At 47.3% G+C, this 24001-nt stretch overlaps 2 protein-coding genes across 16 annotated transcripts in view; one reads left to right on the plus strand and one right to left on the minus strand.

The window, feature by feature from the left end:
• Nucleotides 1–4989, plus strand: part of LOC119976715 (SLAM family member 9-like) — a 46877-nt gene extending 41888 nt beyond the window's left edge. For 3 of the 5 annotated variants that reach the window (XM_038817438.1, XM_038817440.1, XM_038817439.1), the window contains one exon: nt 3412–4987. In XM_038817438.1, coding sequence (XP_038673366.1) covers nt 3412–3567 — 156 coding nt within the window. In that variant the 3' untranslated portion in view covers nt 3568–4987. Of the gene's footprint in view, nt 1–3411 lie in introns of all 5 variants that reach the window. The other 2 variants (XR_005462981.1, XM_038817441.1) reach the window with 2 other exon arrangements.
• Nucleotides 1–24001, minus strand: part of LOC119976714 (RNA-binding protein 4B-like) — a 173057-nt gene that overhangs the window by 27917 nt on the left and 121139 nt on the right. For 2 of the 11 annotated variants that reach the window (XR_005462971.1, XR_005462976.1), the window contains 3 exons: nt 22261–22405; nt 8941–9136; nt 2551–2898 (listed from right to left, as the gene is read on the minus strand). Coding sequence is in view for 1 of the 11 variants with exons in the window: in XM_038817435.1 (XP_038673363.1) it covers nt 22263–22405 (143 nt within the window). In the remaining 10 variants the exon portion in view is untranslated. Of the gene's footprint in view, nt 1–2550; nt 2899–8808; nt 9137–22260; nt 22406–24001 lie in introns of those variants that run through there. The other 9 variants (XR_005462977.1, XR_005462979.1, XR_005462974.1 and 6 more) reach the window with 8 other exon arrangements.

Consider the following 24001-nt stretch of genomic DNA (forward strand, 5'->3'; position numbering starts at 1 on the left):
GATCAATCTCCTTCGCCTTGGAGAGCTTGGGCGAGCGACATTCAGTGCTGGGACCAGACGGAACTGCACACTGAGGGTCTCCTAAGGGATCGGATTTGGATCTGGATTTGTTCATTGTCACGTGTACCGAGTTAAAAGTATTGTTCTGCGTGCAGTTCTATAAATTAAAAAAATACAGAGGGCAAACATAATTACACAATGTAAATACATAGACACAGGCATTGGGTGAAGCATACAGGAATGTAGTACTACTCAGTAGAGAAGATGTGTGAAGAGATCAGATCGGTCCATAAGAGGGTCATTTAGGAGTCTGGTAGCGGGGAAGAATGTTTTGAATCTGTTAGTGTGTGTTCTCAGGCTTTGTACCTCCTGCTCAATGGAAGAGTGAATAAGCCGGGTGATTGTGCTGCCCGCTTTCCCAAAGCAGCGGCAGCTATAGACCGAGTCAATGGATGGGAGGTGGGTTTGTGTGATGGACTGGGCTGTGTTCACAACTCTGTTGTTTCTTAGGTTCTTGGGCCGAGCAGTTGTCATACCAGGCTGTGATGCAGCCAGATAGGATGCTTTCTATGGTGCATCTGTAAAAGTCAATGTGGACATGCCGAATTTCCTTAGTTTCCTGAGAAAGAATAGGCGCTGTGGTGCTGGAGGTCACTAGGTGCATGGCCTTTGGAAATGGTGGAACACTGGCACTGCTGTTGCCACATTTGCACCATGGCACTGCCTGGCAGTGTTACCTGGGTCCAGCCTGCAAAGGCCAAGGTGCCCAAGTGGTGCTGGCAGAGGCACTGCCAGGTTGGATCGGCCAAGGTGCCATTTTTTGCACGGGTGCAATCGGGACAGGGTGCGTGAGTGGGAAAGGGGGGCTGGGATCCTCCCATTGTGTGTTCCGGCTTTTGGGAGGGGGGGGTCGGGGATCGCTTCAGGGTGGTGTTCCGATCTCTCGTTACACTGAGATGTTTCGGTGAGTGAAGCTCCTCGGGGTACAAAACGGGGAGATGTGCGGCCTTGGCCCCTTATCAAACACAAGTCGCGTTTTATTTGCTTGTGTTTCTCAGCTCTGCGACTGCTGGGAAACATGCGGCTAAACGCGCTGGATATGGAACTTTGTTCCCATTTAGTAAAATCATGCCCTCAATCCCTCCACCACCGACGAAAAAGTGGCAGTTGTGTGTACTATCTATAAGATGCACTGCAGGAACTCACCAAGCTTCCTTAAGCAGCACCTTCAAAAACCACTACCGTCTAGAGGGACAACAGCAGCAGATACCTGGGAATGCCACCATGTGGAGGTTTCCCTACAAGTCATTCTCCACCCCCACTTGGAAATATATTGCTATTCCTTCACTGTCGCTGGGTCAAACTCTTGGAACTCCCTTCCTAACAGCACTGGGATGACCTACACCTTGGAGTGTGGTGGTTCAAGAAGGCAGCTCACCACCACCTTTTGAAGGGCAACTTAGGATGGGCAATAAATGCTGGCCTAACCAGTGACACCCACACCCCGTAAATAAATTTGCAAAAAATAACATGGGGTTCTGTGTAGCATTCTACACTGAAACTTGAAGCCAGAAAATATTAACTGAAGGTGGATGTAAAGGGCCTAATGGTAATGAGGAAGAATCGTACTTTGGCTTTGCACCTTGCTAAAGTGTAATTCTAAACTGCAATGCCCAGCATGCTGAAGGGCCTGTTCTGTGCTGTACTGTTCTATGTTCTATGTGCCTCATTGTTTATTTATTGTGTATTTTTTCTAACTGCTTTCACAATTGGGACTGTATTGTTGCTATTTTCATTCTATAAAGAACATTCTACCAATTTCTTTGTTTGTGTCATCACTGCCTTCTGCAATACTGCTCTTACTAATTTATTAATATTGCATTACTGCTGTTTCTTTGTGCTAACATAATTCCAGTATAGCTGTACAAATTTGTTCATACATGCTGATCAAACTCGGTTCTTCCAAAGAAAAGTTTTATTGGACTGAAAACATTGAGTCTGGGTGGTATATTTTTACCCCCCTTTCCGCAGAATGTTTTATGGTGGCAGGATCTTCCAGTTTCACTGCTGTCAATGGGTTTCCCCATTGTTCGCACCCTCTGTCATCAGGAAACCCGTGACACGGGGTTGCAGTCAGCAGGACCAGAAAATCCCGTGGGCGGGAATGGCTGGAAAACTTCAGCCTGTGTTTTTCTCTCTCCACAGATGCCACCGAACCTGCTGAGTTTTTCCTGCACTTTGTTTTTATTTCAGATCTCCAGCATCGTCCTACTTTTATATTCTTTATCACGGGGTTGTTACATTACTAATACTGATGTTGACACCTTCCATTGATTTCCATTATTTACAAACTTCTGCTCTTGTCTTCTTAACACTGCATTGTATTAGCACTGACAATAGCCAGATGCTATTGTTAAACTCTTCTGAATCCACCAGTTTTTTCCTTGTCTCACCAGGCAATATCTTATTATCACTGCACCAACATGTTCTGTTTGTTCTTTCTGTATTTCTCTTTCACTGTGCTCTGTTACTATCCTCATGATTTCTTACCTTCATTTTTTCACTTCTGTTATCTCTTGCTTGTGGCTTCACTGCTCACCCTCTGTCTCTCTTTCTTGCTCTCTGCTTCTATTTTTAGCTCCGTTACTCCAGTCATGATGCAAATCTAACGCAGAAAATCGATGTTTTACTCGAGTGAGAAGTCACATGGGTACTTTAGATGACAAAAGAAGAACAATACATTTGACGAGAGTACATAGAATTCAAAGCACACCTCAAAATTGGTCCCTGTCAGCTTGGGTCTGGGCACGGGTGAGCAGCACATTGCGGTTTACCCCTCGTCTCCAGAATCGGCAGCATGCTAGCAGCAGTTTGGGTCTGACTAAGTATGTGACCGATCTGATAAGCGAATGGACAGGAACGGTAAGAGCAGCCAGTACTCAGAAATTACAAAACCACTTCAAGATTAAGACACATCTGTGAGGCCTTGTGGTTACTTCAGTATTTTATCTTTTATTCCATTAGTATTTTTCCAATTTAAAATTAAATGTCATGTTGATGAGAACGGAGGAAAAAAAGAGCTCAATCTACATTCACTCTGACAATTCAGAATTCTCTCCATTAATACTTTGTACGGAGTTATATTTGCATATGCTGCAAAACAAAACTCCCCCTCATACATCTTGCACTTCAGAGTTTCCTCTATTATTCACGGTACAGAATTCTCCTTCATTCCAATAGAGTAAAATGAAATCCCTCTCTGACCCTAACATTACCCAGCTCTCCTGTACTGATCTTCTGAGAGAACAATGCTGATGAATTTAATGGGATGTATTCTGGTTTGGAATCACATAATTAAAAGTTCAGTTCTGCTACCAACCAACATATTCCACTGATATTGTTTCTTTCAAGTCTCAGGGACATTTATGTCAATTGGATGCCAACGAAAGACAGCAAAGTCGAGGAGTTCAACTCACCACGATATACGATGAGATAAAATTCAACCCTGATGTGTCAACACCCATGATGGTGATGCAGAAAGGACAGGAAGCAAGTGCCAATGCCTGATGGTCATCCACTGCACAAGAAAGATAACCGTAGGCCTCTATGGCCCAACAATTCCAGTGGTCGCTTGCTCACCGTGCTCAGGCTTTTACAGCTGGCTTGAATTGGCTTGCTTGTGTGAGAAAGGAGGCATTAAAGCTTTCATTTCTGGAAGTGAATGTCGCAAGGGAAATACATACAGAAAATGTTAGAAATACACAGGAAGGTCATCAGGATAGAGAAAAGAGAGAATGCTGGGCAAAACAAAGAGAGAAAAAATTGGGAGAAAGCTTGAGCATAGCATCCATAACATAATCGTTAATTTAATATACCAAGGTGCTTCATGAATATGCTGGATGATCAAGCGAAGAAGTAAATGATGGGTTAAACAGCCTGGAGCAAAATACATAAATAGTTGGAATTAAGTGCTGTGTGCAAGCAGAAAACTGCTACATATTTCCACCATTTCCTGCATTTATTTCTAAATTGTCAGAGTCAAGGAAAATGGAATCACACTTCATCATTTGCACATCCTGTTGATCAGAATGAGAGAGGGGCGGAGGCAGATTGTGAGCTGGGGAAAGTCCTGAGTGCTCCGTTTAGTACGTAGCTGATGAATTACATGTTTCTCGAACGAGTAGTTATCCTGTGCACTTCTATTTTTGAATGTGTTTCCATTGTCATCCATTGCCCCACTTTGATAACAGTGACATTTACAAGCAGCTGCACCTTCAACAAAAGAGGCTTTGTTATTCTGATGCAAAAAATGGATCCACGAACAATGGTGTACCATTAACCATACTTTGAAGTAACCACAGAAAATATGATAGACTGCATCATTGTGTCATTAACTAGTTTTAATTTTCTCTTTCTTCACACCCCGCCCCCTCACCACCCCACGCTAATTCGTAGGCTGAACCTGAGTCACAACTTTCCCACTAATTTGTAGGTTGAAACCGAGTCACAACTTTTAAAATTACTATTGCTTCGACTTCAGAGGATTAATGCCCAAAATGGATGTGCTTTCGTAAATTGACTGTTTTGTTTTTAATATTTATTGACCCTTTCTCTCCTGAATTAGCTCCAGCTGTGGTGGCACAGTGGTTAGTACTGCTGCCTCACAGCGCCAGGGACCCGGGTTCAATTCTGGCCTTGGGTGATTCGGTGTGGTTTGCACTTTCTCCTCTAGTTTGCGTGGGTTTCCTCCGGGTGCTCCAGTTTCCTCCCACAGTCAAAAGCTGTGCAGATTAGGTGGATTGACCTTGCTAAAGGAATTGCCAGTGTCCAGGGATATACAGGTTAGATGGGATTACGGGGATAGGGCAGGAGAGTGGGCCTAGGTAGGATGCTCTTTCAGAGGGTCGGTGCAGATGCGATGGGCCAAATGGTCTCCTACTGCACTGTCATGATTCTGTGATTCTTTGGTGGCAGAGTGGTTAGCACTGCTGCCTCACAGCTCTGGGACCCAGATTCGATCCCAGCCCTGGATCGCTGTCCGTGTGGAGTTTGCACATTCGCTCCGTGTTTGTGGGTCTCCCCAACAACCCAAAGATGTGCAGGCAGGTGAAATGGCTATGCTAAATTAGCCCTTAATTGGAAAAGAAATAATTGGGTACTCTAAATTCAAAAAAGAAAAAAAGGATTGTATGGTTCTATGGAGTGGAGCTCCTGAGGCTCAGACCACCCTTCAGTATCTCACTCAAATTACTATTTTTACAGTGAGTGAGTGAATTTTAAGATTTCACTGTGCATTAGCCTGTTCTCTCTCACTTGATGTTCACACAGATGCACCTTTCAGCCGATATTGATCACCAGTAAGAGTGTTTACTGGCTATCCCCTCCCGAATTTGGAAAAAACTCAAGATAATTACAGAACTCCTGCCATCAGGCTGAGATTAGTTCATCCCTGATAGAACGAGATTGAACCTGGTCCGTACAGAGGGCAACAACTCTGACTGCAATGAGCCAGTCCAGAAAATGTCCTGGTTTAACAGTCAACAAAAGTACCTTTTAAGTGGACTATCATTTTCTAGAGTACCCAATTATTTTTTTCCCAATTAAGGAGCAATTTAGTGTGGCCAATCCACCTCGCCTGCACATATTTTGGGTTGTGGGGGTGAGACCCATGTAAATATGGGGAGAATGTACAAACTCCACACGGACAGTGACGGGGGCCGGGACTGAACCTGGGATCTCAGCGCCGTGAGGCAGCAGTGTGAAGTGTGAATCTCCCATCTTCTTAGCCCACACGAACCCCATAATACTCCTGTTAACCCGTTTGAAAAAGGTCTTGGGGATCAGGATGGGGAGGCACTGAAACAAAAACGAACCTCGGGAGCACCATCATTTTAACGGACTGCACCCTAACCGCCAGGGAGAGCGGCAGCATATCCCACCTTTTGATCTCCTCCTCCATTTGTTCCACCAGCCTCGTCAAGTTAAGCTTATGCAGGGCCCCCAGCTTCTAGCCACCTGGACCCCCAGGTACCTAAAACTCCTCTCTGCCCTTTTTAGCGGAAACTCCCCAATCCCCCTCTCCTGGGCCGGGATTCTCCCCTACCCGGCGGGGCGTCCCGACGTAGCGGAGTGATGCCAACCACTCTGGCGTCGGGCCTCCCCAAAGGGTGCGGAATTCTCCGCACCTTTGGGGGCTAGGCCCGCGCCGGAGTGGTTGGCGCCATGCCGACTGGCGCCAACACCGGAGTGTGAAAGCTATAAATATCCTAAATGTATTAAGAAATTGACAGGAGGTACTGTAGGATTTTCCATGTATCAGATATCTCATTCTATTGACAGAAGTTAGTGTGTTAGCAGATAACATAGGACTGTTTTTTGTTTAAAATAATTCTTATTCAAATTTTTGCATAATATCAACAACAAAAAGACAGAATTTTTCTTTTTACAAAGAACAGAAAGAACCGTCCCCCCCCCCCCCCCCCCCCCCCCCCGCACACACACAGCATAAGAGATAAACTAACACCCATCATTCCCCCAAAACATCTCCCCGTCCCTTCAATAGACAGGACAAAACCCCCCACCCGCATATACACAGAAGAGGAAATGAATTAATGCCCGACATTGGCACAGAACAACTATGCCTGTCCCTTCAGTACAAAACAACAAAACACCACCCCCCCCCTGGTTTGCTGCTGCTGCTGACCTGTTTCTATCGTTCTGCCAGGAAGTCCAGGAATGGCTGCCACCTCCTGAAAAACTCCTGCACTGATCCCCTTCGGGCAAATTTCACCTTTTCTAGCTTGAGAAACCCTGCCATGTCGTTGACCCAGGCCTCGACGCTTGGGGGCCTCACGTCCTTCCGCTGAAGAAGAATCCTCCGCCGGGCTACCAGGGACGCAAAGGCCAGAACACCGGCCTCTTTCGCCTCCTGCACTCCCGGCTCCTCCGCAAACCCAAATACTGCGAGCCCCCACCCCGGATTGACCCTGGATCCTGCCACCCTCGACAACGTCCCTGCCACATCCTTGCAAAATTCCCCCAATGCTGGACATGCTCAGAACATATGGGCATGATTTGCTGGGCTCCCAGAGCACCTAACATACCTGTCCTCACTCCCAAAGAACCGGCTCATCCTTGTCCCGGTCATGTGAGCCCTGTGCAGCACCTTAAACTGTATGAGGCCAAGCCTCGCACAAGAAGAGGAGTTCACCCTCCCCAGGGCGTTGGCCCACGTCCTCTCCTCAGTCTCCTCACCCAGTTCCTCCTCCCATTTACCCTTCAACTCCTCAACCAAGGCCTCGTCCATCTCCTGCATCACTTGGTATGCCGCCGACATCCTCCCCTCTCCAACCCGCACCCCCGAGAGCACCCTGTCCTGGACCCTGAGCAGCGGCAGCAGAGGGAACCCCGCCACCTGCCGCCTGACAAACGCCCTCACCTGCATGTACCGAAAGGAGTTCCCCGGGGGGAGCCCGAACTTCCTCTCCAGCTCACCCAGGCTCGCAAACTTCCCGTCTATAAACAGGTCCCCCAACCTCCTGATACCTGCCCTGTGCCAACTCAGGAACCCGCCATCAATTCTCCCCGGAACAAACCGGTGGTTCCCGCGTTTCGGGGATCCCATAGAGGCCCCCACTTCCCCCCCCCCCCGTGCCGCCTCCATTGCCCCGGGCTCGTGGTATACCTCGTTGGAGGGAACGGCAGCGGCGCCGTCACCAGCGCCTCCAGGCTCGTGCCCACACAGGACGCCATCTCCATCCTCTTCCATGCTGCCCCCTCCCCCTCCATTACCCACTTACGCACCATCGCTGCATTGGCAGCCCAATAGTACCCACAGAGGTTGGGCAGTGCCAGCCTCCCCCTATCCCTGCCCCGCTCCAAGAACACCCTCCTCACCCTTGGGGTCCCATGTGCCCAGACAAACCCCGTAATGCTCCTGTTAACGCGTCTGAAAAAGGCCTTCGGGATAAGGATAGGGAGGCACTGAAACAGGAACAGAAATCTCGGAAGCACCGTCATCTTGACTGACCGCACCCTATCCGCCAGAGACCGCGGCAACATGTCCCACCTCTTAAACTCCTCCCCCATTTGCTCCACCAGCCTTATAAGGTTAAGGTTGTGCAGGGCCCCCCAGCTCCTGGCCACCTGCACCCCCAAGTACCTAAAGCTCCTCTCCGCCCTTTTCAATGGGAGCCTACCAATCCCCCCCTCCTGGTTCCCCGGGTGTACCATAAACAGCTCGCTCTTCCCAAAGTTGAGCTTTTACCCCGAAAAGTCCCCAAATTCCCAGAGAATCCTCATCACCTCCGGCATTCCCCCCACCGGGTCCGCCACATACAACAATAGGTCATCCGCATAGAGCGACACTCGGTGCTCCTCCCCACCCCGCACCAGCCCCCTCCAGTTCCTCGACTCCCTCAGCGCAATTGCCAGCGCAAAAAGTAGGGGGAACAAGGGACACCCCTGCCTCGTCCCTCGGTGTAGATAACATAGGACTGTTAATCAATTTGTATTTTTAACTGCAATTATGAATGTATGTATTGGGAGTATTTTTACAATAAAATTACTTTGATTCAAATTATACTGTGTAAGAATTACTCTCAAAGTTTAAACTCCTAGACACTCATTTAGGAAGCCTTAAATGGCTAGGACCCACGACGACAGAGGTAAATATTTAGTTATGAGTGACACATCTGAACTTTCCCCATTAAAAAGTAACTGAAACCTGTTTAACTGTCTGAGATCTGGAAAAGTATTTTCCATAACCTAAATCCTTCACAACCATTGCAACTGATGAGTCAGCATGGATTCTTTGCTCAAGTTAGAAGTAAACTTTATTAAATTAGTCATTAAACCTCGGCGCACACTCACACTTATTCAATCAGAGTGTGAAAGGTATAAATATCCTAAAGCTTTTCGTGTTAGCAAATTAAGACGTACCAAATTACAGCAGCTACTGCCATAAAAGCTATGGTTTGGCTTCTCCCAAAGATCCAATCCTACGACAAAGGATTCTTGGTAGCAGGCAGACTCTGCATTGCTGTTGAGCCCTTACAGTGGTTGTAGAGGAACTTCACTGCAGTGGCACCAGGGGTGTGGACTTCAGGAAGACACTAGAGATGCTGGAATCATTTCCCTAAAGAAGAAAAAAAAAAAAAGGGTATTTAATACGTCTGCTAAAAATTATGAGAGCTTTTCATAGAGTAGTGGGAATTCAGAGAAATCATTCAGAGTGGGAAGAATATCTGTAACCAGAGGACACCAATTTAATGGGCTCGATTTTTGTTTTTGAGGTGAGAACCAGGAGGCGGGAATTTTTCTGACTCCATGATCCCACCTCTGTCCTGGCAGTACCCAGTCACTATATCTTCATCCCGAGGAGGTGCGGATGGGTTGCAGTCAGGATTGCCAAATCCCCAGGCGTCAATGGGGGCAGGCAGATGGCGAGGTGGGCAAGTTACAAGTGCCACCTCTGCTAACTGTGGCAATAGACACATTTTCAACGTGTTAGGCCCTCCACTCCCCTTTACGCACCCCCACACCCCCATGCCTGCTCATATGTCCCATGTTCACTCCATTTAATCACCCAGTGTGCACTAGGTACACAACCTTCAATCATGTTACACTGCCAAATCCAATCAGCAAAATGTTCATGAAGTAAAAAGAAAATCGGACATTCAAAAATATTGGCCTCTAACATTCTCATAAATCTGTCAATTAAACACAGACTGGGAAGTCCCATCGTCTTAACACCACTTGTACAAACAAACATTAATTGAAAAAACACCTTGCAGTTTCAGTGCTTGGGAGGAGCTGAGTGGGAGCGGCCGAATTGCGCTCTGGGAAGGTGAGTGAACTGATATATTTGGGCATCGGCTAAACCCGAGACACTACACGTGTAGTGTCTCCCACCCACCCTCCTCCTCTAACCAAAAAAAAAGACTGTTGATAAGGAGCAGCGGACTTCAGATTCTCGGCGGGAGCAGTGGTAAGGGGTTGTTGGGAAGGTAAGTTTACCTCTTTAAAACTTTAAAAACTTACCTGGAAGGGTGACATCACAGCAAAGCAGTGACCTGATTGCCTGGCAAGGAAAGTGCTCCAGTTAGCAGCAGCTGGGAGAAATTTAACTCTTCCTGTGTTGGTGAGTATTGTGGTTGGTAAGTAAAGTCTTTTTTTCCTGTCACTTATTAATTATTTGATATTATAGTTTGTAGTCAGTTAAGATAAATGCTAAAAATGGCAGGAGATCCCAGACCCGTTCTATGCTCCTCGTGCTCAATGTGGGAGTTCAGGGACGCGGCCGATGCCCCTGACTTCTTCTTGTGCGCGAAGTGTGTCCAGCTGCAAGCGCCTGTTCGACCGCATGATGACTCTGGAGCTGCGGGTGGACTCACTTTGGAGCATCCGCGATGCTGAGGAGGTCGTGGATAGCACGTTCAGTGATTTGGTCACACCGCAGGTTAGGATTGCTGAGGGAGATAAGGAATGGGTGACCAAAAGGCAGAGAAAGAGCAGGAAGGCAGTGCAGGTGTCCCCTGCGGTCATCTCCCTCCAAAACAGGTATACCATTTTGGATACTGTTGGGGGGAGATGACTCATCAGGGGAAGGCAGTAGTAGCCAGGCTCATGGCGCCGTGGCTGGCTCTGCTGCACAGAAGGGCGGGAAAAAGACTGGCAGGGCTATAGTCATAGGGGATTCAATTGCAAGGGGAGTAGACAGGCGTTTCTGTGGTCGAAAACCAGACTCCCGAATGGTATGTTGCCTCCCGGGTGCTCGGGTCAGGGATGTCTCCGATCGGCTGCAGGACATACTGAAGGGGGAGGGTGAACAGCCAGTTGTCGTGGTGCATATAGGCACCAACAATATAGGTAAAAAAAGTGATGTGGTCCTACAATCAGAATTTAGGGAGTAAGGAGATAAGTTTAAAAAGTAGGACCTCAAAGGTAGTAATCTCAGGATTGCTACCAGTGTCACGGGACAGTCAGAGTAGAAGCTCAAGAATAGTCAGAATGAATATGTGGCTTGAGAGATGGTGCAGGAGGGAGGGATTCAGATTTTTAGGAGATTGGAACCGGTTCTGGGGGTGGCAGGACCATTACAAACCGGATGGTCTACACCTGGGCAGGACTGGAACCAATGTCCTAGGCGGTGCTTTTGCTAACACTGTTAGGGAGGTTTAAACTAATGTGGCAGGGGAATGGAAACCGGATTAGGAGGTTAGAGGTCAGTAAAGAAGCAGCAACTAACACCAGTAAGGTACGAGATAATGAACTCAATGTGACTAGGGGGAAGAGTAGACAGGGAAGAGTTGATGAACGCAAAGGGACAGGTGGTCTGAGGTGCATTAGAAGTGTAGCAGGTAAGGTAGATGAACTTAGGGCTTGGATCAATACCTGGGACTTCAGCAGTCAAGGACATTCAGCCTCTGATCTCCGGGTCAGCATTCTACAAGGAGGCCTTCAGGAGACGCGACAATGCAAAATTGCTGAGCAAAAACTTATAGCTAAGTTCCGCACGCATGAATGCGGACTCAACCGGGATCTGGGATTCATGTCGCATTACATTCGGCCCCCACCAACAAGCCTGGACTTGCAGAGGCCTACCGACTGAACTGGCTTGGGACAATTCACACCTCTTTAACCTGGAGTTACCTCTCTCTCTGCATCTTTGATGATTTGATTGCCTGCAGGTGCTCGCATTCCGGGGCATCTCTGACTGTGTCTATATAAACATTTCTGGAACAAGCCTTTCCATTCACCTGAAGAAGGAGCCGTGCTCCGAAAGCTCGTGTTTGAAACAAACCTGTTGGACTTTAACCTGGTGTTGTAAGACTTCTTACTGTGCTCACCCCAGTCCAACGCCGGCATCTCCACATCATGGGAATATGATGTTACTGGTATTACTGAGACTTGGTTGAGGGAAGGGCAGGACTGGCAATTGAATATCCCAGGGTATAGATGCTTCAGGAGGTATAGAGAGGGAGGTAGAAGGGGTGGAGGAGTTGCATTACTCGTCAGAGATGATATCACAGCTGTGATTAAGGAGGGCATGATGGAGGATTCGAGCACTGAGGCAATATGGATGGAGCTAAGAAATAGGAAGGGTGCAGTAACATTGTTGGGACTTTACTACAGGCCTCCCAGAAGCAAGCATGTAGAGGTACAAATATGCACAGATTTTAGAAAAATGTCGCAGCTATAGGGTGGTTGTGATGGGCGATTTTAACTTCCTCAACATTGAATGGGATTCGTGTAGTGTTGGAGGTGTAGATGGAGCAGAGTTTGTAAGGAGCATCCAGCAGAGTTTTTTTAGAGCAGTATGTAAATAGCCCAACTCAGGAGGGGGCCATACTGGACCTGGTATTGGGGAATGATTCCAGCCAGGTGGTTGATGTTTCAGTCGGTGATTACTTTGGGAATAGCGATCACAATTCTGTAAGTTTTAGAATACTCATGGACAAGGACAAGAGTGGTCCGAAAGGAAGAGTGCTAAATTGGGGAAAGGCAGAGTATAACAAAATTTGGCAGGAGCTAGGGAATGTGGATTGGGAGCAGCTGTTTAAGGGTAAATCCACATTTGAAATGTGGGAGTCTTTTAAGGAAAGGTTGATTAGAGTGCAGGACAGACATGTCCCTGTGAAAATGAGAGATAGAAATGGCAAGATTAGGGAAACATGGATGACGGGTGAAATTGTGAGACTAGCTAAGATGAAAAAGGAATCGAGACAACTCAAAACTGATGAAGCTTTGGAGGAATATCGGGAAAGTAGGACGAATCTCCCAAACGCGCAATAAAGAGGGCTAAAAGGGGTCATGAAATATCTTTGGCTAACAGGGTTAAGGAAAATCCCAAAGCCTTTTATTCGTATATAAGGAGCAAGAGGGTAACTAGAGAAAGGATTGGCCCATTCAAAGACAAAAGAGGGAATTTATGTGTAGAGTCAGAGGAAATGGGTGAGATTCTTAATGAGTACTTTGCATCGGTATTCAACAAGGAGAGGGACATGACGGATGTTGAGGCTAGGGATGGATGTTTAAATACTCTAGGTCAAGTTGTCATACGGAAGGGGGAAATTTTGGATATTCTAAAAGACATTAAGGTGAACAAGTCCCCAGGACAGGATGGAATCTATCCCAGGTTACTGAGGGAAGCGAGGGTCGAAATAGCTGGGGCCTTAACAGATATCTTTACAGCATCCTTGAGCATGGGTGAGGTCCCGGAGGACTGGAGAATTGCTACGGTTGTCCCTTTGTTTAAGAAGGGTAGCAGGGAAAATCCAGGGAATTATAGACCTGTGAGCTTGACGTCAGTGGTAGGCAAACTGTTGGAGAAGATACTGAGGGATAGGATTTATTCACATATGGAAGAAAATTGACTTATCAGTGATAGGCAGCATGGTTTTGTGCAGCGAAGATCATGCCTTACAAACCTAATAGAATTCTTTGAGGAAGTGACAAAGTTAATTGATGAGGGAAGGGCTGTAGATGTCATATACATGGACTTTAGTAAGGCGTTTGATAAGGTTTCCCATGGCAGGTTGATGGAAAAAGTGAAGTCGTATGGGGTTCAGGGTGTACTAGCTAGATGGATAAAGAACTGGCTCGGTAACAGGAGACAGAGAGTAGTGGTGGAAGGGAGTGTCTCAAAATGGAGAAGGGTGACTAGCGGTGTTCCACAGAGATCCGTGCTCAGACCACTGTTGTTTGTGATCTACATAAATGACCTGGAGGAAGGTATAGGTGGTCTGATAAGCAAGTTTGCAGATGATACAAAGATTGGTGGAGTTGCAGATAGCGAGGAGGACTGTCAGAGAATACAACAAAATATAGATAGATTGGAGAGTTGGGCAGAGAAGTGGCAGATGGAGTTCAATCCAGGCAAATGCGAGGTGATGCATTTTGGAAGATCAAATTCAAGAGCGGACTATATGGTCAATGGAAGGGTCCTGGGGAAAATTGATGTAGAGAGAGATCTGGGAGTTAGGTCCATTGTACCCTGAAGGTGGCAACGCAGGTTGATAGAGTGGTCAAGAAGGCATACAGCATGCTTGCCTTCATCGGACGGGGTATTGAGTGCAAGAGTCGGCAGGTCATGTTACAGTTGTATAGGACTTTGGTTAGGCCACATTTGGAATACTGCGTGCAGTTCTGGTCGCCACATCATCAGAAGGATGTGGATGCTTTGTAGAGGGTGCAGAGGAGGTTCACCAGGATGTTGCCTGGTATGGAGGGGGCTAGCTATGAAGAAATGTTGAGTAGATTGGGATTGTTTTCATTGGAAAGACGGAGGTTGAGGGGGGACCTGATTGAGGTCTACAAAATTATGAGAGGTATAGACAGGGTGGATAGCAACAAGCTTTTTCCAAGAGTGGGGGTGCCAGTTACAAGGGGTCACAATTTCAAAGTGAGAGGGGGAAAGTTTAAGGGAGATGTGCGTGGAAAGGTTTTTACGCAGAGGGTGGTGGGTGCCTGGAACGCTTTACCAGCGGAGGTGGTAGAGGCAGGCACGATAGGATCATTTAAGAAGCATCTAAACGGGTATAGGAACGGGCGGGAACAGAGGGAAGTAGACCTTGGAAAATAGGAGACAGGTTTAGATAAAGGATCTGGATCGGCGCAGGCTGGGAGAGCCGAAGGGCCTGTTCCTGTGCTGTAAGTTTCTTTGTTCTTTATTAACTGACAACAAGTTATTTAAACGTCAATTAAACAAAGCTAGTAGTCCTATTCAAGTTGTGTAAATAGCACCGCACAGGCCTGAGTTCCTTAGTCAGTCTTGGAGCTCAACCAAGCTTAACACATTTGAGAGAGAACCTCATTTTGCATTTTGGAAGCCCATGCTACAGCAAAACGTAGCAAATTTATTAATTGGTTTGTGATCTGGAGTATTGGAAAATTCACATAAAATGTTTTAAAAGTGAGAATATATAACTTGAATATAAGGACTGAAATATGCCTGTAAATTGATTCCACTATTCTTTGTTTTTCACTGTGTGAGTAATATGCTGATTTTTATACTGTCTGTGTAAAATGTGCAAAGCTCATTAATTCAAAAGTAAAATGGAAGCTATTCCCTCTCGGAGTTGAAAGCAGAAGGCCAGAGACAGCCACAGCCACTTTACAGTGGAAACTGATTATTTTAACAAATGATTCATCGAGGTACTGATTTTCTTTGGTTCAAGGGTACGTGAGTGATCATGCACAGTATTGGATAACCACAGAATACTGAGATCATCTCTAAATGTAATAATCCTGTTTGGCAATGAATGAAGCTTTGTTCTGCGCACAAACTTTGAGGATCGCGAAAGTCCATGGATGGAATTTAATAGCTGGGGTGTGGCCCATACTGTTTTGAAATTATGGGCAGGATTTACCATGCAACCTGCTGGGTGTTTTTCGATGGCACAGGCGGCACACCAAAGGGATTTTCTGGTCCTGCCGTTGTCAACGCAATTTCCCATTGACTGCACCCCTCGCCGCCGGGAAACCTGTGCGCCGTCAGTGGAACCGGAATAGCCCGCCGGCATGATCAGACATAAATTCCGCCCTATATTTCACCACTCAGAATTTTTTCATAAGAATTGAAACCCAGTGACCTCATGCATGACAGAAGAAATATTCATGATGAGAATTTCACTTTTCATGATTTCAGTGGTAGCTACATTTTTGTATATAAGGCCAGAGGAAACTAAAGTACACATAATTGCTTTCAGTCGGTGATTACTTTGGGAATAGTGATCACAATTCTGTAAGTTTTAGAATACTCATGGACAAGGACAAGAGTGGTCCGAAAGAAAGAGTGCTAAATAACTTGCAGTTACAGTTTAAATAACTTTTTTTGAAGGAGGTTTTGAGCCCAGATATATTTCCTAGTGGAAACCTGTTGCAATAGAAATGGAAGGGGAATTCTATAATGAGTGACTGTCACAAACCACGCTGAAGATAGAGGGTATCCCAACTTGGAAAACCGTTTTGTGGAGGTGGATAGTTTTGTTTTTGGAATGGTGTGCAAAGCCACGTGAAACCCCAGTGAAATAACCAGCCCAGTCGTCGTGTAACAATTATTAAAGATTATTTATGAAATTAAAGTAAAAACATATACACACAAACAGGATTGCAATACTCTAGGTTAATTAAGTGCATGAATCACGAGACTCTGGTTACAGCATGTAGGTGCAGGTTGCATGTTTGGTGGCTCGTGCTAGAGCAATCTTTTTTAGCCCTTTACACTGAGTATTGGGGGAAAATACTTTTGTCAGAAGTTGTGGGAAGGTGGGGCAGTATTGTGATGGAGTGGTTAGCACAGCTGACTCACAACGCCAACCTCCCAGGTTCGATCCCGGCTCTGGGTCACTGTCCATGTGGAGTTTGCACATTTTCCCCGTGTCTGCGTGGGTTTCGCCCTCACAATCCGAAGATGTGCAGGCCAGGTGATTGGCCACAGTAAATTGCCCCTTAATTGGAAAAAATGAATTGGGTACTGTAAATTTATTAAAAACAAAGTTGTGGGAAGGTCTGGGGAACTTATAGAATGTCAAAAACCGGAAAGAAGAATCCAGAGAAAAAGGTAGTGAGCGAAGGTCCACCGCCAAGCTGGGTGAGGGGTGCAGTGGGAGGAAAGATGGCGGGAGAGCCAGTCAGGTGGGGCCGCGTCCATCACGGTGAAGAAGGTGGATGAAGTAATGGTTGGACAGTTTGAGTGGTTATTTTTGAAGCATTTGAAAGGCATCAAATAGAGATGATGACCTCGCTTAAGGTTTGGGCAGGTGAGACCGTTTCCCCGATGAGAGATGAGTTGGTGCGAACATCCACGGATGCAGGAGCAGGGGGAGAAAATTAAGGGGGTGGAGGAGGCATTGTCGCAGCACAGCGACCAGTTCACCTTGATGGATGAGGAGGTGTGGAGGGTGGCAGAGATTAACACAGGGCTGAGAGCCAAGGTATAAGGCCTTGAGAGCAGGTTATGAAAAGGATCGTGGGTGTACCTGAGGGGGTGGAGGGCCGGAAGCCTACAGAATACTTTGTCGATATGTTAGAATATTGATGAGGGAGGGTGAGGATCCCTCCCAGTATGAATTGGAGAGAGTCCACCGGTCGCTCTGGCCAAAACCGAGAACAAATGAATCACCGAGAGCTGTGATTGTCAGGTTTCAGAATTTCCAAGTGAACAAGAAGGTGTTGAGGTGGGTGAAGCATATATAAGAACTTGAAGATGGAACTGGCAAGGAGACAGGCAGCTTTTGGTCGAGGAAAGGCGGCGCTGTACAAGTGCAATGTGCGGATTGGTTGTGGTCTGCCCGGCAAAGCTGCGGGTCACGTACAATGGCAGGGGCTATTACTTCAAGAAGGAGGTGGAGGCATTTGTGAAGGCAGGAGGCCTGGGACTTGACTGAATTTAGACTTTGATGGTTTCTAACTGAGTTTTACCTTGTTCTTATTTATGTTCCTTCTTTGTATGGGTGTTACGGTTAATATTTTTGTGTAATAGGGGTTTGGGCCGGGGTGGATTGGGATTTATAGTTGTTGGGGTTTGTTAGGACATAGGGTGCGTGGAGTTTGGAAGAGGTGGGTGTGGGGGCATTGGAGTTGGTATGTTTTTCTTAATGTAGCGGAGAGTGCTCTGGCAGGGGTCGACGCACTAACAAACATAATGTTGGCTAGTGAACAGGAGCGAGGTGGGGGAAAGGGGCCCCGGGCTTTAGTACTGTATCATAGAATTTACAGTACAGAAGGAGGCCATTTGGTCCATCAAGTGTACACCGGCCCTTGGAAAGTGCACCCTACATAAGCCCACACCTCCACCCTTTTCCCGTACCCTACCCAACCCAACCTCTTTTTTGGACACTTAGGACAATTTATCATGGCCAATCCACTAACTGGCACATCTTTGGACTGTGAGAGGAAACCGGAGCATCCAGAGGAAACCCACACAGACGTGGGGAGAAAGTGCAAACTCCGCCCAGATAGGACTCCCAAGTCGGGAATCGAACCTGGGACTGGAGCTGTGAAGCAACTGTGCTAACCAATGTGCTACCGTGCCCCCCAGATGGGCAGTTTTCAATGGGCCTGGGTTGTGTGAATGGTGGGGGGGGGGGGGGGGGGGGGGGGGGGGGGGGGGGATGAGGACACTACTGGGTGATGTGTTTTCAAGAGGAAGAGGTAGGGGCTTTGCTGAGAAGGGGAGGGGAGGTGATGGTGACTGGGGCTGAGTCCTGCCTGCTAGGTGGGTCCCGGGAGGATGGTTATGGTAGGTAGGAGGGGTGAGGGGAGGCGAGAGACTCCTGGTCAGACTGGTGATGCAGAACATGAGAGGGTTGGGGACCGGTGAAGAGCACAGTTTTCTCGTATTTAAAGGGGCTAAAAGTGTACGAGGCGTTGTTTCAGTTGACCCATCTGAGGGTGAAATGCCAGGAGAGGCTAAGGAAGGGCTGGGTGAATCAGGTGTTCGGCTTCAAGAGTAGATCCTGGGGGATGGCGATACTGGTGGGTAAACGGGTGATGTTCCAGATGGTGGTGGACCAGGGCGGCAGGTACGTGATAAGTGATGGGTTCGTTGGAAGGGAGGCTTGTGGTGTTGCTCAGCATGTATATGCCCCAAACTGGGATTACGGTGGGTTTGTGAAGAAGATGTTAGCAGCCATAGCAGATCTGGATACTCACCAGTTGATATTGGGGGGATCCTGGAATATGGTGTTGGACCCGACATCAGACAGATCCCGTACGTGCTCACTGGTCCCTTCGAGGGTGGCGAAGGTGTTGGCCGGGCTTATGACGGTGATGGGAGGGGTGGATCCATGGAGGTTTTTGCACCCGTGGGATAGGGAGTATTTGTTCTTCGTGCATATGGTGTACTCGAGAATCATTTTTTTTGTGGTGGGGAAGGCACTGCTAGCTGGGGTGAAGAAGGCAGAGTATTCGGCGACTGTGATTTCGGACCATGCTCCGCACTGGGTGAATGTGGTCTTGGGGGAGGATCTGGTCTAGAGGCTGCTATGGAGGCGAGATGTGGGCTTGTCAGCCGACCTAAATTTTTGCATTAAAACGGGAATGGTGATTGAGAAGTATGCAGAGTTTAACCAAAATGGGGAGGTCTCACCATTGGTGGTTTGGGAGGCGTTGAAGACGGCAGTGAGGGTGAGGTCATCTCATTCAAGATGAAGGTGGAGAGGGAGGAGCGGAAGTGGCTGATAGAGGAGATTTTGGACGTTGATGGAAGATATGCAGAGGACCCGGAGCCGGGGTCTTTGGTGAGGAGGAAGGAGTTGCAGGCAAAATTTGATCTCATGTCCATGGGGAGGGCGGTTCAGCAGTTGAGGCGAGGATGGGGCGTTGTGTATGAGTATGGTGAGAGGCCAGTCAATTGCTGGCGAGCCACTCCATTACCAGGCAGCAGTGAGGGAGATTGTGCAGATAAGAGATGAAATGGGTGGGTTAGTGGTGGTGCCGGAGCAGGTGAATAAGGTGTTTGAGGACTTTTATATGGGTTTCTACACGTTGGAGCCGCCAGAGGATGAGTTGAAAATGAGGGAGTTTCTGGAGCGACTGGTGTGTCCAGAGGTGGGAGAGGAGGTTGGCGGAACCAATGGGGGTGGAGGAAGTGAAGGCAGCAATAGGGAAGATGCAGTAGGGCAAGGCAGGAGTTTTATAAGAAGTTCAAGGATATGTTGGCGCTGCTGATGGTGGAAATGTTTGAGAATGTGATGGTTAAGGGAGGGTTGCCGGAGACAATGAGGCAGGCATCTACTTTATTGTTACTTAAAAAGGAGAAGGATCCCGTGGCCCATTTCTCTGCTGAACGTGGTGGCAAGATACTGGTGAAGGTGTTGGCGGTGAGGCTGGAGGAGTGTCTTCTGAAGGTAGTGGGGGAGGATCAGACGGAGTTCGTCAAGGCCAGGCAGCTGTCTTCGAACGTGTGGTGACTGGTGAATGTGGTGCTTTCTCCAGCGGAGGGAAGGGACTTAGAAGTGGTGGTGGCTTTGGATGAGGAGAAGGTGTTTGACAGAGTGGAGCTGAGTTATTGTTTGCAGTGCTGGAGAAGTTTGGGATTGGGCATAAGTTTGTGGCATGGGTGAAATTGTTGTACAAGGATGCGACAGCGTATGTACTAACGAATGACATGAATTTGGAGTACTCCCAATATTTTGGGGAACGAGGCAGGGATGTCGAAGTCGCTCCTCCTGTTCACGTTGGCGATTGAGCCTTTGGCTCTTGTACTGAGGGGTTCAGACTTATGAAGGGAGATAGTGAGGTGGAGGGGTAGAGCATAGGGTGGCTCTGTATGTGGATGATGTGCTGCTGTACATTTCGGACCCGGGCTCGTCAATGAGGGACATATTAGGGTTGCTAAGGAAATTTGGATCACAACGGCAGGACTGGACACGACTTTGTGAGCAAAATTTCACGAGCCTGATGGAGAGGGTGAAGGATGATTTTGGGAGATGGGACAGTCTCCCTTTGTCATTGGCTGGCTGGGTGCAGGCAGTAAAATTTATATTTTGCCACGTTTCCTGTTTTTGTTCCAGTGTTTGCCGGTCTTTTTGCCAGTCATTCTTTTGAGGGGAAAATAGACTTGTCTCGTTGTTTGTGTGGGCAAGGAAGGTAGCTAGGATAAGGAAGGCAGTGCTCCAAAGGGTGAGGCAATCGGGGGGGGGGGAGGGGGGGGGGGGAGGGGCGAGGGGGGGGGGGAGGGGAAGGGGGAAGGGGGGAGGGGGAAGGGGGGGAGGTGGGGGGAGGGGGGGACTAATCTTATTGCACCATTACTGGACGGCAAATGCAGAGAAGGTGCGGGGTTGGAGTAAGGAGATGGAGGCTCTTTGTGTGCGGGTGGAGGTTGGTTCTTGAAAAGTGTTGGGGTTGCGGGCGCTGGCAATGGTGCAGCTACCATTCGCCCCGGGAGGTATTTGGGTAATCCTGTAGTGGCAGCCACGCTGAAGATCTGGGGCAATTGTGACAGCAGTTCAAGTTAAGGGCAGGTTGATAAGATGGAATCATGGTTTGAGCCAGGTAGGTGAGGTTCTGGGGATGGGAGAAGGGGGTAAAAGAGATGAAGGATCTGTTTCTGGAGGGGAGATTCACGTGTTTGGAGGAACTTGGGGTGAAATATGGGCTCCAGAATGAGCAAGGCTTCAGATATATGCAGCTGTCGATTTTCGCAATAAAGGCTTTCCCAAGCTGACCAGTGGCACTGTCCTTCTAATTGTTGGAGGAGGTGCTGTTGGTGGGAGGGTTGGAGAGTGGGGTTGTTTCAGCAATCTGGGATTATGGAGGAGAACAAGGAATCCATGGAAGGGATTAGGCCTCACCCTCCTGGGCTCGCCAAAACTGCTCTCTCCCCTTGGCCAATGTACCTAGCTCCCTGTTTAGGCTGCTGCTTAGCTTCACAGGCTCCAGCCCTTCCATACCTTTGCTTCCCTTGGCACTGCAGCCCTCAGCACACTCAACAATGGCAAAAAACACTGCTTCTCCAATCAGACACGTTTTGTTCCTCATTTGTTGTTGCTAGGCTATTGGCAGCAAACATGGAAGAGAAATGGCCTGTGATTTGAGGAGCAGCTCCATGCAAGATCGGCCATTGAAACTCATCTCAGGAATTTTGATAATTGGCTCCGGGGACTGCATAGAGGGGCTTTGCAAATTGCATCCAGTTCAGCGGCCACATGTTGGACAAGCCTGATATGACAGTTGCTCTGCAGCAAACTGTGGTGCAGTGCCTGAATACGAAGAAGGAGTAAGCCTCTGCCCAATACACTGGTGAAATTTTAACGTTGAATGGAGCCATTACTACTGCACCTCTAGCCATTTGGACATTTTTAGGTCAATCCCTGCATTCAGGCCACACTTCAGCTGTCAGCATGTCAGTCTCTGCTTTGACATGGCTGCTGTCTCCTCAGGGAAAAAGGGACTGAGAAAAAATCGCGGAGAAGCGAATATTGCTCACCCAATGGGCAATGTAGTGTACAAAATACAAAGTGTGATTAAGTGAAAATAGAGTCAGTAAGTCACGAACGGCAGCACTTTACTATAGTGAGAATTTATTTGTGCTATATATAGTAGACTGAAACTAGGTTCTAATGTGCGTATCTGTAAATAAAAACTTGAGACGGCAAAGCTCTATCCTTCATTGCCTGGCTGTCTAGAGCAGTGTTTTTCAAACTTTTTTTCCCTGGATTCACTTTTGCAAAGGGCTGACTTTCGGGACATATGTTGGTTCACCTTCCTGATCCACTCCAGCCGACCTTCACGACCCATGCCATGTTTGCTTACCTTTAATGCGAAAGGGGATACTGCTTGGTCCTCACCATCTCACTCCAATCAGATTCACAGGAGCAGAGGACAATGCAAATATCAGGTGCAGACTTCGGCCAGTTCTGTGAGTACGGAAAATCCAACCTTGTACATGTAGGGTGTCCTGAAGGGCAATAGCAACAAATGCTTGTTTTACTCAGCATTGGATACTCCTGGGAGATGCTACTCCAGAATGCTGACATCCTCATGGACATTTGCCGTGTTTTTACGGTGCTATCACGGGTCTGATACAGCAGTCTTTTCGTTTGAAGTCAGCTGCAAGTTATAAACTGAATCTGGGGTCTCAACCACAAAAGGAATTTTTCACCCACCACTTCTCTTTCTGAATCTGAAACTTCTCTCATTTATCAGTACTTCCCTGCATATAAAACACATGGGCTTTGCATTCTTATTTGCACTGGCACAATTGACAAAACCTTACATCAAGAAATCATCTTTATACTCGTTTGTTCTCGAGTTAAGTAGACTGTTAACCAGAGACCCTGGAGCTCTGTACAGAGCTAACAGTAGCACTGCTCTATCCTGCCCTGGACTCTCCTGAAAAGCTCTCTCCAGCAGAGAGATCCTGGTCAGTAGGTACACTGCCTTTTTTATGTCTGTGGCCATCTCTCACTTGTAAGAAAACAATCCATCTTCACAGTCTTCTTGCCTTGCTTGCCAGTAGCTAGAAAATGGAAGAAGCTGTCCTGTGATTTAGCGTCAAAAGCACATATGTACAGGGTGCTTGATGTCAAGTGAATGTGCAGGACTTGTGACCTGCTCACTGCTGCCACTTCTGGCCAGAAGACTGCATACAGCCTCATTTCTTTCAGCTGCAATTCTCAGTAAAAATGCATGTAGCGGCCATCGGGTGCTTCTCCTGCGATCTGCAACACCGCGGGGATGCTGCAACCAATCACTCCGTGACCCTCCCAGCACCCACCCACGGGGCACAAGCCACACTTTGAAAAAGCCTGATTTCAAGAATATGCCATTCTCTGTAACCACATCAGAACAGGCCGAAAATGGCACATATCAAAAAGCATGAGTCAATGATTGTTTACCTTTCTATCCATTCTAACGTGGGAAATAATGCTAAGGTAATGGCCAACTTGGAGCCAGACTGAAATAATATTCAACTAAACTGCAACGAAGAGCATTTTCAAAAAAAATACAAGACTAATATTACTTAAAGATGCAAAAAGGGGACAGAACTTTCCTGCCACATGACTGGCAATGCAGGTATAAAGCACTGATAGCGAGTGATGAAGGTGATAAACAATAAAAATGAACCTCAAATGGGTACTGATGTTGCCTGAATAACAGATAATGAACCAGCAACATATATAAAATAAGCATTTTGCATTTGTACCAATAGCTGTTATCCAAAAAGACAGTTCAATTGCCTCTTCTTGTAGCAATTACTGATCACTTTAATTCAAGTACTGAACTCGCTCAAAATTGAAGCCTATTTTCACTGAATAAACAATAAATGAACCCAGAGCTGTTAAAGGCATAGATCCAAATCTGAACTGAGGTGCACTGTCTGGCGAGCTGTTCACTGAACTCAATTTTTACTGCAGAGAAGGAAGAAATAATAACAGGAAATTGCAATCTCTTGGTTTATCAATCAATGTGAAACCACTAATCTGTACAGGCTGAAGCCAGAAACTGTGACAATCAAATATGTAAGGCTCTGTTTGAAATAAAGCTGGTCCCT

This window comes from Scyliorhinus canicula, chromosome 13 (genome assembly GCF_902713615.1).
Source record: "Scyliorhinus canicula chromosome 13, sScyCan1.1, whole genome shotgun sequence".
NCBI lineage: Eukaryota > Metazoa > Chordata > Chondrichthyes > Carcharhiniformes > Scyliorhinidae > Scyliorhinus > Scyliorhinus canicula.